The sequence below is a fragment of the Oncorhynchus mykiss genome, chromosome 11, assembly GCF_013265735.2.
Source record: "Oncorhynchus mykiss isolate Arlee chromosome 11, USDA_OmykA_1.1, whole genome shotgun sequence".
NCBI classification, from domain to species: Eukaryota; Metazoa; Chordata; class Actinopteri; order Salmoniformes; family Salmonidae; genus Oncorhynchus; species Oncorhynchus mykiss.
In genome coordinates, this window is record NC_048575.1 from 69,763,089 (window position 1) to 69,776,345 (window position 13,257).

At 41.8% G+C, this 13,257-nt stretch overlaps 1 protein-coding gene across 1 annotated transcript in view; it reads right to left on the reverse strand.

Moving 5' to 3' along the window:
* LOC110536316 (adipocyte enhancer-binding protein 1) overlaps nt 1-7,041 on the reverse strand; it is a 31,936-nt gene extending 24,895 nt beyond the window's left edge. The window contains exon 1 of the mRNA XM_036936231.1: nt 6,172-7,041. Within this exon, the coding sequence (XP_036792126.1) occupies nt 6,172-6,421 (250 nt within the window). The 5' untranslated portion in view covers nt 6,422-7,041. The remainder of the gene's footprint in view (nt 1-6,171) is intronic.
* Nucleotides 7,042-13,257: the final 6,216 nt, after the last annotated feature.

Consider the following 13,257-nt stretch of genomic DNA (forward strand, 5'->3'; position numbering starts at 1 on the left):
AGATGCTCAGCTCAGAGCCCAGCCAGGTATGTTACTGCAGCAGCAGACTAAATCTTCCCCAGTCTCAGTCCCAGTCCAAGTACCAGTCTCAGTCTCAGTCTAAGTCCCAGTCCAAATACCAGTCTCAGTCTAAGTCCCAGTCCCAGTCCAAGTACCAGTCTCAGTCTAAGTCCCAGTCCAAATACCAGTCTAAGTCCCAGTCCCAGTGCAAGTCCCAGTCCCAGTCCAAGTACCAGTCCTAGTCCAAGTCTCAGTCCCAGTCCAAGTACCAGTCCTAGTCCCAGTCCTAGTCCAAGTACCAGTCCTAGTCCAAGTACCAGTCTCAGTTTAAGTCCCAGTCCCAGTGCAAGTACCAGTCCCAGTCCAAGTACCAGTCCTAGTCCAAGTACCAGTCCAAGTACCAGTCTCAGTCCCAGTCCCAGTCCAAGTATCAGTCCTAGTCCAAGTACCAGTCCAAGTCTCAGTCCCAGTCCCAGTCCAAGTACCAGTCTCAGTCCAAGTCCCAGTCCCAGTCCAAGTACCAGTCCTAGTCCAAGTACCAGTCCAAGTACCAGTCCTAGTCCAAGTATCAGTCTCAGTCCCAGTCCAAGTACCAGTCCTAGTCCAAGTACCAGTCTCAGGCCCAGGTATACTTTGCTCTGCTCTGGTGCGTGCCAAGAGACACGGTCCAGATGGGTATGACAAAAGACAAAAGGAACACCTATGTGAGAAAGCTGTTCATTGACTACAGCTCAGCGTTCAACACCATAGTGCCCTCCATATAATCACTAAGCTAAGGAACCTGGGATTATATTTTATTTTATTAGGATCTCTTTTAGTCCTCATTTGGACTGTTCTTCCAAGAGTTCTTAAAATACAATTTATAATATGATCATATTTTCACATACAACACACTGTTACAAACAGACATAATACACTGACATGTTGACCAGATAAATACTCAGTCTAAAAAGTATGATTCTTCATCTACCATAGTCCAGCACAGCTTTCCTATGTACTACATTTAAATGGTTTTAAAGTATTGTTTGAATTTATATATTGAAAATGGTCTTGTTTGCTCAGATAAATTATTCAATTTCTTTATTGCGCTAAATCGAAATGTTATTTAGCCTTCTCTTTTCTGTCTAGATGACACATAGGTGGTGGACAATCTATTCCTAGTGTCACAACTTCTACCGAAGTCGTTCGGGCAATGCTCAGCGTTCGACGTCACCGGTCTTCTAGCCATCATTGATCCATTTTCATTTTCCATTGGTTTTGTCTTGTCTTCCCACACCTGTTTTCAATCCCATTCATTACCTGTTGTGTATTTAACCCTCTGTTTCCCCTCATGTCTTTTGTCAGAGATTGTTTATTGTCAGTGTTGTGTTTATTGTATAGGTGCCCGACGTGTCCTCGTACCCATGTTTGTTTATATTCTATTCTTATTAGTGTTATGGAGCATGTTACTTGGACATTCATTAAAGACTCCATTTTACACTCCGTTTGACTCCTGCGCCTGACTTCCCTGCCACCTATACACACGACTTTGACACCTAGTATTTACTGAATGTCTGTCTCTTTCCAACTGAATACTGTTGTGAATAGAGTTTGGCTGTTATAAATGGTGTATATTACAAAATAAAATAAGCATGTATTTATTTAATATCTTGTTGACTGATGACCAACCAAGAGCATTGAGCATGACTACAACCGAATAACCATATATCCACCTTAAAACAATCCTTGCTGCTTTGTTCTGTTCAATCTGCAGCCTCCAAATTTAACTTGTGGATGCATTTCCCCAGAACACAGAACAGTAGATCACTTGACTCCCAATTAATGCTTGGGTTGTTTACTTAAGAATCTTTCCCGGTAAATATTTAGCTATCCTTCTGATCATGCATGCAGTTTTAATATTTTGTTTTACATAGATGAGTTATTTGAGACGACCATGATAAGCAGTTGTCTAGCTGCACTCCTAGTAGTTTGGTTTCTGCCACTTCCTAAGTTTGTACTCCCCCCATACTTAATTGTGTTCCATGCTGTGTTGGCCTTTTTCTAGTGGAACAGACCAACATAACTTTGGTTTTCTTAGTGTTTAAAACAAGTTTGTTCCCGGCAAACCCACTCCCTGATATTTTCCATATGCTGTACGTGTTGAACCGATTGGAAAAAGGGGACCGAGCACGCCCCCATTCTCAGTGACAGGGCTGCAGTGGAGCAGGTTGAGAGCTTCAAGTTCCTTGGTGTTCACATCACCAACAAACTAACATGGTCCAAGCACACCAAGACAGTCGTGAAGAGGGCACGACAAAACCTATTCCACCTCGGGAGACTGAAAAGATTTGACATGGGTCTTCAAATCCTCAAAAGGTTCTACAGCTGCACCATCGAGAGCATCCTGGTTGTATCACTGCCTGGTACGGCAACTACTCAGCCTCCGACCGCAAGGCACTACAGAGGGTAGTGCGTACGGCCCAGTACATCACTGGGGCCAAACTTCCTGCCATCCAGGACCTCTATACCAAGCGGTGTCAGAGGAAGGCCCTAAAATTTGTCAAAGACTCAAGCCAGCCTAGTCATAGACTGTTCTCGTTGCTACCGCACGGCAAGCGGTACCGGAGCACCAAGTCTAGGTCCAAGAAGCTTCTAAACAGCTTTTACCCCCAAGCCATAAAACTCCTGAACACCTATTCAAATAGCAACCCAAACTATTTGCATTGCGCCCCCCCCTATTCACCGCTGCTACTCTCTGTTGTTATCTCCTATGCATAGTCACTTTAATAAATCTACCTACATGTATATATTACCTCAACTAACTGGTGCCCCCACACATTGACCTTGTATTGGTAACCCCCTGTATATAGTCTTACAAGTGTTATTTTACTGCTGCTCTTTAATTACTTGTTACTTTTATTTCTTATTCTTATCCGTATAACTGCATCGATGGTTAGGGGCTCGTAAGTAAGCGTTTCAATGTAATACCTGTTGTATTCGGCACATTTGACTAATACAAATTGATTTTATTTTATTTTATTGTCTTGCTGTATAAATTGTAGTATCATCTGAAAATGTAGTGGTTTGAGTTTCAGATAAGGCATAAGGAAGGTTGTTGGTATATATTAAGTAAAGAAGTGGACCAAGGCAGCTGCCCTGTGGTATTCCACAGTTTAAAGCATGAGGGGAAGAAAATTAACCATTGATATACAGTGGGGAGAACAAGTATTTGATACACTGCCGATTTTGTAGGTTTTCCTACTTACAAAGCATGTAGAGCTCTGTCATTTTTATCATAGGTACACTTCAACTGTGAGAGACGGAATCTAAAACAAAAATCCAGAAAATCACATTGTATGATTTTTAAGTAATTAATTTGCATTTTATTGCATGACATAAGTATTTGATCACCTACCAACCAGTAAGAATTCTGGCTCTCACAGATCCCTGTTAGTTTTTCTTTAAGAGGCCCTCCTGTTCTCCACTCATTACCTGTATTAAATGCACCTGTCTGAACTCGTTACCTGTATAAAAGACACCTGTCCACACACTCAATCAAAATATATTTTAGATTTGAGATTTTTCAAAGTAGAGACCCTTTGCCTTGATGACAGCTTTGCACACTCTTGGCATTGAGTAGGTGTGTCCAAACTTTTGACTGGTGGTATACAGAAGACAGCCCTATTTGGTAAAAGACCAAGTCCATATTATGGCAAGAACAGCTCATATAAGCAAAGAGAAACAACAGTCCATCATTACTTTAAGATATGAAGGTCACTCAATCCATACAATTTCAAGAACTTTGAAAGTTTCTTCAAGTGCAGTCGCAAAAACCATCAAGTGCTATGATGAAACTGGCACTCATGAGGACTGCCGCAGGACAGGAAGACCCAGAGTTACCTCTGCTACAGAGGACAAGTTCCTTAGAGTTACCATCCTCAGAATTTTCAGACCAAATAAATGCTTCACAGAGTTCAAGTATCAAACACATCTCAACATCAACTGTTCAGAGGAGACCTTATGAATCAGGCCTTCATGGTCAAATTGCTGCAAAGAAACCACTACTAAAGGACACTAATAAGAATAAGAGACTTGCTTGGGCCAAGAAACACGAGCAATGGACTTTAGACCGTTGGAAATCTGTCCTTTGGTCTGATGAGTCCAGATTTCAGATTTTTGGTTTTAATTACCGTGTCTTTGTGAGACGCAGAGTAGGTGAAAGGATGATCTCCGCATGTGTGGTTCCCGCCGTGAAACATGAGTTGTGAGTTGTGATGGTGTGGAGGTGCTTTGCTGGTGACACTGTCTGTGATTTATTTAGAATTCAAGGCACACTTAACCAGTATGGCTACAACAGCATTCTGCAGCGATATGCCATCAAATCTGGTTTGCGCTTAGCGGGACTATCATTTGCTTTCAACAGGACAATGACCCAACACATATCCAGGCTCAAGGGTGCCAGGCTGCTTTTCAATACGCACACCTGTCACCATGATTACGGGCAGCTGCAAAATATTGGACTCACCTGGACTCCATTACTTTGTGGATTACCCCCTCTATATTTGTCTGCTCTTCAGTTTGTTCCCTGTGTCAGCATTGATGATGTTATTTTTCTCCTGTCCAGATGCTGTTCCTGTTCTGTTTCATGTCTGTGTTTCATTAAATGTTCACTCCCTGTACCTGCTTCTCGTCTCCAGCGTTGATCCTCACAGTAAGGGGCAGTAGGTAGCCTAGTAGTTAGAGCGTTGGGCCAGTAAGCGAAAGATTGCTAGATTGAATCCCCGAGCTGACAAAGTAAAAATCTGTCGTTCTGCCCCTGAACAAGGCCATCATTATAAATAAGAATGTGTTCTTAACTGACTTGCCTAGTTAAATATATATATATTTTTTAAAGTACGTTAAAAAAAGTAAGGGCTATTTGACCAAGAAGGAGAGTTATTGAGTGCTGCATCCGGTGACCTGGCCTCCACATTCACCCGACCTCAACCCAATTGAGATGGTTTGAGATGATTTGGACCACAGAGTGAAGGAAAAGCAGCAAACAAGTGCTAAGCATATGTGGGAACTCCTTCAAGACTGTTGGAAAAGTATTTCCAGGTGAAGCTCGTTGAGAGAATGCCAAGAGAGTGCAAAGCTGTCATCAAGGCAAAGGGTGGCTACTTTATAGAATCTAAAATATATTTTGATTTGTTTAACACTTCTCTGGTTACTACATGATTCCATATGTGTTATTTCATAGTTTTGATGTCTTCAGAAAATTGTAAAAATGAAGAAAAACCCTTGAGTAGGTGTGTCCAAATGTACATAGTAATTCAATCAATCAATCACCTAACCTAACCTAACCAAACCTACATGTACATACAGTGCATTCGGAAAGTATTCAGTGTTATTGCGTGTAGATTTAATCTTTAGAATATACTGTAAGACTGTAACAACAAAATGTAGAAAAAGTCAATGGGTCTGAATACTTTCCGAATACACTGTATTACCTCAATCAATCACCCCAACTACCTCGTACCCAAGTACACTGACTTGGTACCGGTACTCCTTAAATATAGCCTTGTTATTGTTATTTTATTGTGTTACTATTTTCTTTTTATCTATTTGCTCATTTTCTTACTTTTTAACTACATTGTAGGGAAAAAGCTTGTAAGTAAGCATTTCACTGTAAAGTGTACACTTGTTGTACTCGGTGCATGTGTCAAATAAGATGTGATTTGATTTTGTGAGCTGGAGACAAACAGGTGAGAGTGGTGTGTGCAGGGTATGTGTGTGTATACTGTTGGACAGGTCATAGTGACTGAATCCCCTGTCCTCTGTGCCCTGTCTCCTGTCTGACAATGTAACATAATGTTCTCCAGTCCTGCTCCTGGAAAGGAGGCATCTGTTCCAGCCCAACAACCAGACGATGTAGATTATTTTTTTCTATTAATGGTTTGATCATTAGTTGATACGGTGTGTTATTGCTGGGCTGGAACAAAGTCCTGCACATCTTGTGAGTCTCCAAGACTAGGATCCAAGAACACTAGTGTAACACAAGCCAGGGGTTCCAAAACAGTTTTCTTCTTGAGCCCCATCAAGTAGATAAAACCATCCATGTTTCTAGCCACAACTCAATTGGGATCTACCAGTGGGTCCCAACTCTCCACTTAGTAACATGTATTATAATAGGTAGGTTGGCTTTGTTCTTACCTGGTACGGCTTCTTCCTCTGTGGCTCTCTTTGCCTTGCCAGTCTGTCTTTGCGTCTCTGTGAGCTCCTGTTCTTTAGCCGGCTCATCCTGGGACTCCTCTCCATGTAGGGCCTCCATTCCTCCATCCATCCCTCTCTCCACAGCCTGGCCTATAGAGACTATGCCTCCTGCGCTCTCCCCTCCTCTTAGCAGTAGCACACAGCATAGGGCCAGCAGAACCAAACACACCACTGCAGTATGACCCCCCATCCTCCCTACTCTACAGTACCTACCTCAATGTTCTACAAAATACTTCTAGCTCAGTATTCCGATCAAGTATTCCACCACAGTATTCTACTTCAGAATTAAAGTTATTGCTAAAGTTCCAGCTCAGAACGCTACTCAGAAATTCTACCTCAGTGTTCTAAATCAGTATTCTACAAAATAATTCTACCTCACCAAAACACCTCACTGTTCTGTCTCAGTATTCTACGCCAGTGTTCCACACCTTCACTCTAGTGAGGAATATTCTGGAGCTACACGCGCACTGCAAGCCACAGCTAAACCCACTCACTCAAAGCATGAGGCAGGGCTGAACACAGAGAGGAGGGAGGGAGGAAAAGAAGCCCAAAAACAATGGCTGAGGGAGACAAGAGAAAGAATCACCTTCACCTGGCTGATGAGTTGGAACAGGTGCCCAGATCAAAAGGAGATCTCAGCACAGATTGAGCAGAGCAGCTCACTGGAGAAGCCAGGAGAGGGAAGGCAGAATCCAGGCTGGCTCTATAGATTTGAAAATAGAGCTTAGTCCTGTAGCAGAGTGCTTCTACCAGCTCTTCCCTCCGCAGACTGCTCTTCCCTCCGCAGACTGCCACAGACAGGCACGAATGGAAAGGCTCCCAGGACGCTGGATTCCAGAGGAGGAGAGGGGGAGGGGAAAAGAGTGGAAAGAGGGTGGGGGAGGACAGAATGTGTGTGTGCTAACAATACTGAACCCCACAACATCTGTGGACTCATGGAGTGGACTTAGTTCAAAGCAAATGAAAACAATAAAGATTATATTCCACCTCAAACTGGATTTAGTTTTTTAGGAATGTCCCGCTCTCCTCACCATCCAGATTTCAGGGGAACTGTAGCATTCTTTCCTTAACATGTAGCTTAGCAAAGTCTCCCATTAGTTTGAAGGAAAACTCATTCCCAGCCAAGAAGAAACACACACACACACACACACACCTGAACACACACACACACACACACACACACACACACACACACACACACACACACACACACACACACACACACACACACACACACACACACACACACACACACACACACACACACACACACACACACACACACACACACACACAGAATAACTATTTGAGCAGATGACAAAAGTTTGCCCTTTTCGGGGCTTTGTGTTTTCTTTGCTCTGCCCTGTCTGTGGCCTCCCCCAGAGAAGTAGTCTCCACTCTAGTACCTCGGGTTAACTGAGACGAAGGAATTGGAAAACAAACTGAATTGGAAAAAGATATGCAGCTACTGGAGGAAGCTTAAATGGAAATGTGTTTTTCAGCACTAAATTATGGTGCTGCAAACAGAAACAGACAGCCTAATAATTCAGAAGAAAAGAAAACAGTGGGAAAAAAAATCTGATTCTAAGCACGATTGTTTAGATGGTGAGTAGTAGTAGTATCTCTTGAGATTTCTCCAAAAGGGCTTATTTTTAAATGTGTTTAGAGTTATAACTCACAAATCAAATTATAAGCATCTGGTTGGAAATGACTCAAAGTGAGTAAGAGGGTTTTGGTTTTGTCCAAAGTACTCTGATTCAAGTCTATCTTCCCGTACGCATCACAGATTTACCTTTTTTTTATAGAGAGACAGTAGTTTTTCCATGACACACAGTTTATAACCAACAATCTGTGATGTTGGGGGATAAGGGTAGGTCAAACATTGCAAGTACATGAGGACCTTGCCACGCTGTAGAGGAACAATTTATATTGCTCAGATGTCATACTGACCTTTATTCCAGACAAGCATGAGTCTAATGTGTGTGTGTGTGTGTGTGTGTGTGTGTGTGTGTGTGTGTGTGTGTGTGTGTGTGTGTGTGTGTGTGTGTGTGTGTGTGTGTGTGTGTGTGTGTGTGTGTGGATGGATGGTGTCCTACTACTGTAGCATGTCTGAATAAACCATCTCATCTCTGCCATTTTTATACACACACACATACCCTTACACACACAGAAACCTCCCTGCTTGATGAAGTAATTCACTTGGCTATGGAATTATAATGTTGACAGAACTACATGAGTTTGTGTTTAGAATTTTGTCGTAACACATTGAGATTCGTGGTTGCAAGTAGCTTCGCAAATGTGTAATTTAATTTTGAAGCTGCCCACTCAAGAAAATGTGTGAAAGATTTAACAAGGGTCGCAAACCTGTAACTTGACATTTGAATACATTTAATAAGATTTGCAAGTATCATTTATTTTCAGAATTATTACAAGTCCATTGACGAGTATGAATATTCTGCTGTGAACCAAAAATACACGCTGGGAGTTCTGTCACTGTTGTCATGCTAACAAGAGTAACGTAAACTTGTAAAACATTTTGTAAATTTGTAGAAAGATATTTGCAGGTGGAAATGTGATTTTCGCTCCGCGAGCAGGACATTTAACTCCTCGCCAATCAGTTCCCTCTGCCAAAACCACAACTGACGAACCATTTCCATCAATCAAATCTCAGGAATTAGCTTCCCACATGAGAAAGAGAGGATGAGGTAAATTAACGAAAATTATCTACTTGAATGTAATCGTCTCTTTTATCTGTGTTCATCGATTTTTTTTTGTGAAAGGGCATGACAGTAGTTTGCTCATCATGTGAAACATAATGGTACATTTCAGACGAACTCCAGACCAGCCATTGCATTGACAGCCGCTATTGCGTTAGCTAGCTGGCCTCTGACATTCTTCCAAGTTTTACTATCAACAGTCTAGCTTTATCAGGCAGCTTTAGATGCGAGGGGAAAACTAATATATTTTCTAGTTAGTTAACCATCTATTGAGGAAGTTGATTGGAAATGCCATTAGATAGTTAAATTGAAACAGCTGAGGGAAATCTAGCTAGCTAATTCCCATCATCATCATCATCATCACTGCAGCGTAGCTAATGTTAGCTAGGTTTCTAGAAAATATGAAATATATATTTGAAGCTATATTTGAAAGACTTGTTACTGACTTTTGAACACTTGTCGAACTACTTCATTCCACTGCTTGTTTATTGATTAATTGGTGACTGAAAAAGTTGGCAATAAAAATGCCCCTCCCAATTTTACTGCAAATAGATTAGCGATCTACAAGTAAACTCGTGACAACTTGATCATGCTTATGAATATGTAAAACTGTCTACAAAACTATGGTACATTAAAGGTAGTTGCGGTTCTCAGCGACTTGAACCAGAACTGAAATTTGAGCAGTGAGGTTAATTTCTTCCCCCCTCTGCTCTTTTCCTCAGGTTGAAGCACATCCTTAACACCCAGACAGATGTAAAGAACTTGGGAACCTCCCAGCCACCAGGAAAATCATATTTTTCTTGGAGTTTATTCACAAGTTTAGATAGAAATAGATCCACATGTTATTTTCCTTTATGCAGAATTGTCGCTAAACTTTTAACTTGGAAAGCTCATTCAATAATACAGACGTGGGTGATTTATGTCCCAGGGGACTGAACTGTGTGCACATTTTTGTTCAATTTAGACCACAATTAGTTGAATGAGGTGTTAGTGAAGTCCTGAAACAAAACTCTGTACACTCCTGTGTAAAGAATCTATGGCTGTCATGACTTGAATCTAATAAATACAGTTACCATTTTATTTTGTTAATCTATACAGATTTGTCACGTGATTTCCAGGAGACTGGTGGAGATGGATACAACCATAACCCAATGCAGTACATTTTCCTGCAACCAGGTTGAGGCCTGCTACCAGCAGGAACATGGAGCACTCAATGTCAATATATATCTATTTTTTATATATATATATATCTCTCTAATGCTCCACTTATATGAATGGTGAATACATTTTTATTAATGTACAAAGGACATCACACAGGTGTGCCAACTAAAATATATATCCCAGACGAGACTGAAGAATAGGACATAGGCTGTGTTTAGGCATGGGCTACCTATCTAATCTTTTTTTCACAAATTGGTCTTTTGACCAATCAGATCATCTCTGAAAAAGATCTGCTATGAAAAGATCTAATGTAATTGGTCAAAAGACAAATTAGTGGGAAAAAGATCAGAATTGGGTTGCCTGTCTAAACACAGCCAGGGATAAGAGAATATAAATTATTTGTGTTTTTATCTGTTTCTATGAATTTTAGTGACCTCATACAGTACACGTTGGGGCAGCAGGTAGCCTAGTGGTTAGAGCGTTGGACTAGGAGCTGAAAGGTTGCAAGATTGAATCCCTGAGATGAAAAGGTAAAAATCTGTCGTTCTGAACAAGGCATTGAAAATAAAAATGTGTTCTTAACTGACTTGCCTAGTTAAATAATAAATAAATATTAAATGGCTATGAGATAAGGAGACTCTTGCTCTAAGCAAAGGGAAGGTACCACTGAAAGCCCCAGACTTCAGGCAGATAGCTTGATGTACATGTCACAATCCAGGCCCATGTCACAGCATGCAGTGGCCTGATAGGGAGATGATAATGAGTACGTTTCACCATCAAATCTGTGTTAGCATTTACTGCACGTTGCTGAACAATCCAACCATTTGTTAGTGTCATTGATATAAATGGGCAATTCAAATCCAATATCCAGTTCATAAGCATTGACTAATACCCTTAGGGTCCTTTGGTGGTCTGGCAGCATGCTGCTTTCTAGTGATATTTTGGTATTAGGATCCCCATTACTCTTCCTGGGGTCCACATGAAACATGACATATTACATTATCAGGTTAGAAGGTAAGACCCAGATGCAGACTGTGTCAAAGTAACAATGTTTATTACAGCAACGGGCAGGCAAACGACAGGTCAAGGCAGGCAGGGGTCGATAATCCAGAGTAGTGGGGCAAAGGTACTGGATGGCAGGCAGGTAGAGATTGGTAATCCAGAGGTGGGGCAAAGGTACAGGACAGCAGGCTGGGTCAAGCAGAGTGGTCAGGCAGGTGGGCTCAGAGACAGGGTCAAAACCAGGAGGGTGAGGAAAAAGAGAGACTCGTACAAACAGGCGCTGAGCCAAACCACTGGTTGATTTGACAAACAAGATGAACTGGCAACAGACAAACAGAGAACACAGGTATAAGTACCCAGGGGATAATGGGGAAGATAGGTGACACCTGGAGGGGGGTGGAGACAAGCACAAGGACAGGCGAAACAGATCAGGACGTGACATACTGTTACGTTCCCCAGTTTCTGTGTTGTTGTGGGTTTGTATGTGTGTGTGTATATTTCAGGAAATGGCTTCCTGGATTCCTGAAGCAGCTGATTGGTTGGCCCCATCGCTGATTGGAGCTCTGACCCCTCCCTCTCGTCAGGGGATACAGCTGTCTCTTCATTACCAACTCCTTCTACAGCTTTATTAAAAGCCTGTGTTCCTTCATTAGGGAAACTACCTTCATTTTTGTGTCCTGTGTTGGTTGTTGTGGCGGTCAGTGAAAGTTTTGTTGATATTATTTTGTAGCCGCTCCTTCAAAGATACGTACAGTGCCTTGCGAAAGTATTCGGCCCCCTTGAACTTTGCAACCTTTTGCCACATTTCAGGCTTCAAACATAAAGATATAAAACTGTATTTTTTTGTGAAGAATCAACAACAAGTGGGACACAATCATGAAGTGGAACGACATTTATTGGATATTTCAAACTTTTTTAACAAATCAAAAACTGAAAAATTGGGCTTGCAAAATTATTCAGCCCCCTTAAGTTAATACTTTGTAGCGCCACCTTTTGCTGCGATTACAGCTGTAAGTTGCTTGGGGTATGTCTCTATCAGTTTTGCACATCGAGAGACTGAATTTTTTTCACATTCCTCCTTGCAAAACAGCTCGAGCTCAGTGAGGTTGGATGGAGAGCATTTGTGAACAGCAGTTTTCAGTTCTTTCCAAAGATTCTCGATTGGATTCAGGTCTGGACTTTGACTTGGCCATTCTAACACCTGGATATGTTTATTTTTGAACCATTCCATTGTAGATTTTGCTTTATGTTTTGGATCATTGTCTTGTTGGAAGACAAATCTCCGTCCCAGTCTCAGGTCTTTTGCAGACTCCATCAGGTTTTCTTCCAGAATGGTCCTGTATTTGGCTCCATCCATCTTCCCATCAATTTTAACCATCTTCCCTGTCCCTGCTGAAGAAAAGCAGGCCCAAACCATGATGCTGCCACCACCATGTTTGACAGTGGGGATGGTGTGTTCAGCTGTGTTGCTTTTACGCCAAACATAACGTTTTGCATTGTTGCCAAAAAGTTCAATTTTGGTTTCATCTGACCAGACCTTCTTCCACATGTTTGGTGTGTCTCCCAGGTGGCTTGTGGCAAACTTTAAACAACACTTTTTATGGATATCTTTAAGAAATGGCTTTCTTCTTGCCACTCTTCCATAAAGGCCAGATTTGTGCAATATACGACTGATTGTTGTCCTATGGACAGAGTCTCCCACCTCAGCTGTAGATCTCTGCAGTTCATCCAGAGTGATCATGGGCCTCTTGGCTGCATCTCTGATCAGTCTTCTCCTTGTATGAGTTGAACGTTTAGAGGGACGGCCAGGTCTTGGTAGATTTGCAGTGGTCTGATACTCCTTCCATTTCAATATTATCGCTTGCACAGTGCTCCTTGGGATGTTTAAAGCTTGGGAAATCTTTTTGTATCCAAATCCGGCTTTAAACTTCTTCACAACAGTATCTCGGACCTGCCTGGTGTGTTCCTTGTTCTTCATGATGCTCTCTGCGCTTTTAACGGACCTCTGAGACTATCACAGTGCAGGTGCATTTATACGGAGACTTGATTACACACAGGTGGATTGTGTTTATCATCATTAGTCATTTAGGTCAACATTGGATCATTCAGAGATCCTCACTGAACTTCTGGAGAGAGTTTGCTGCAC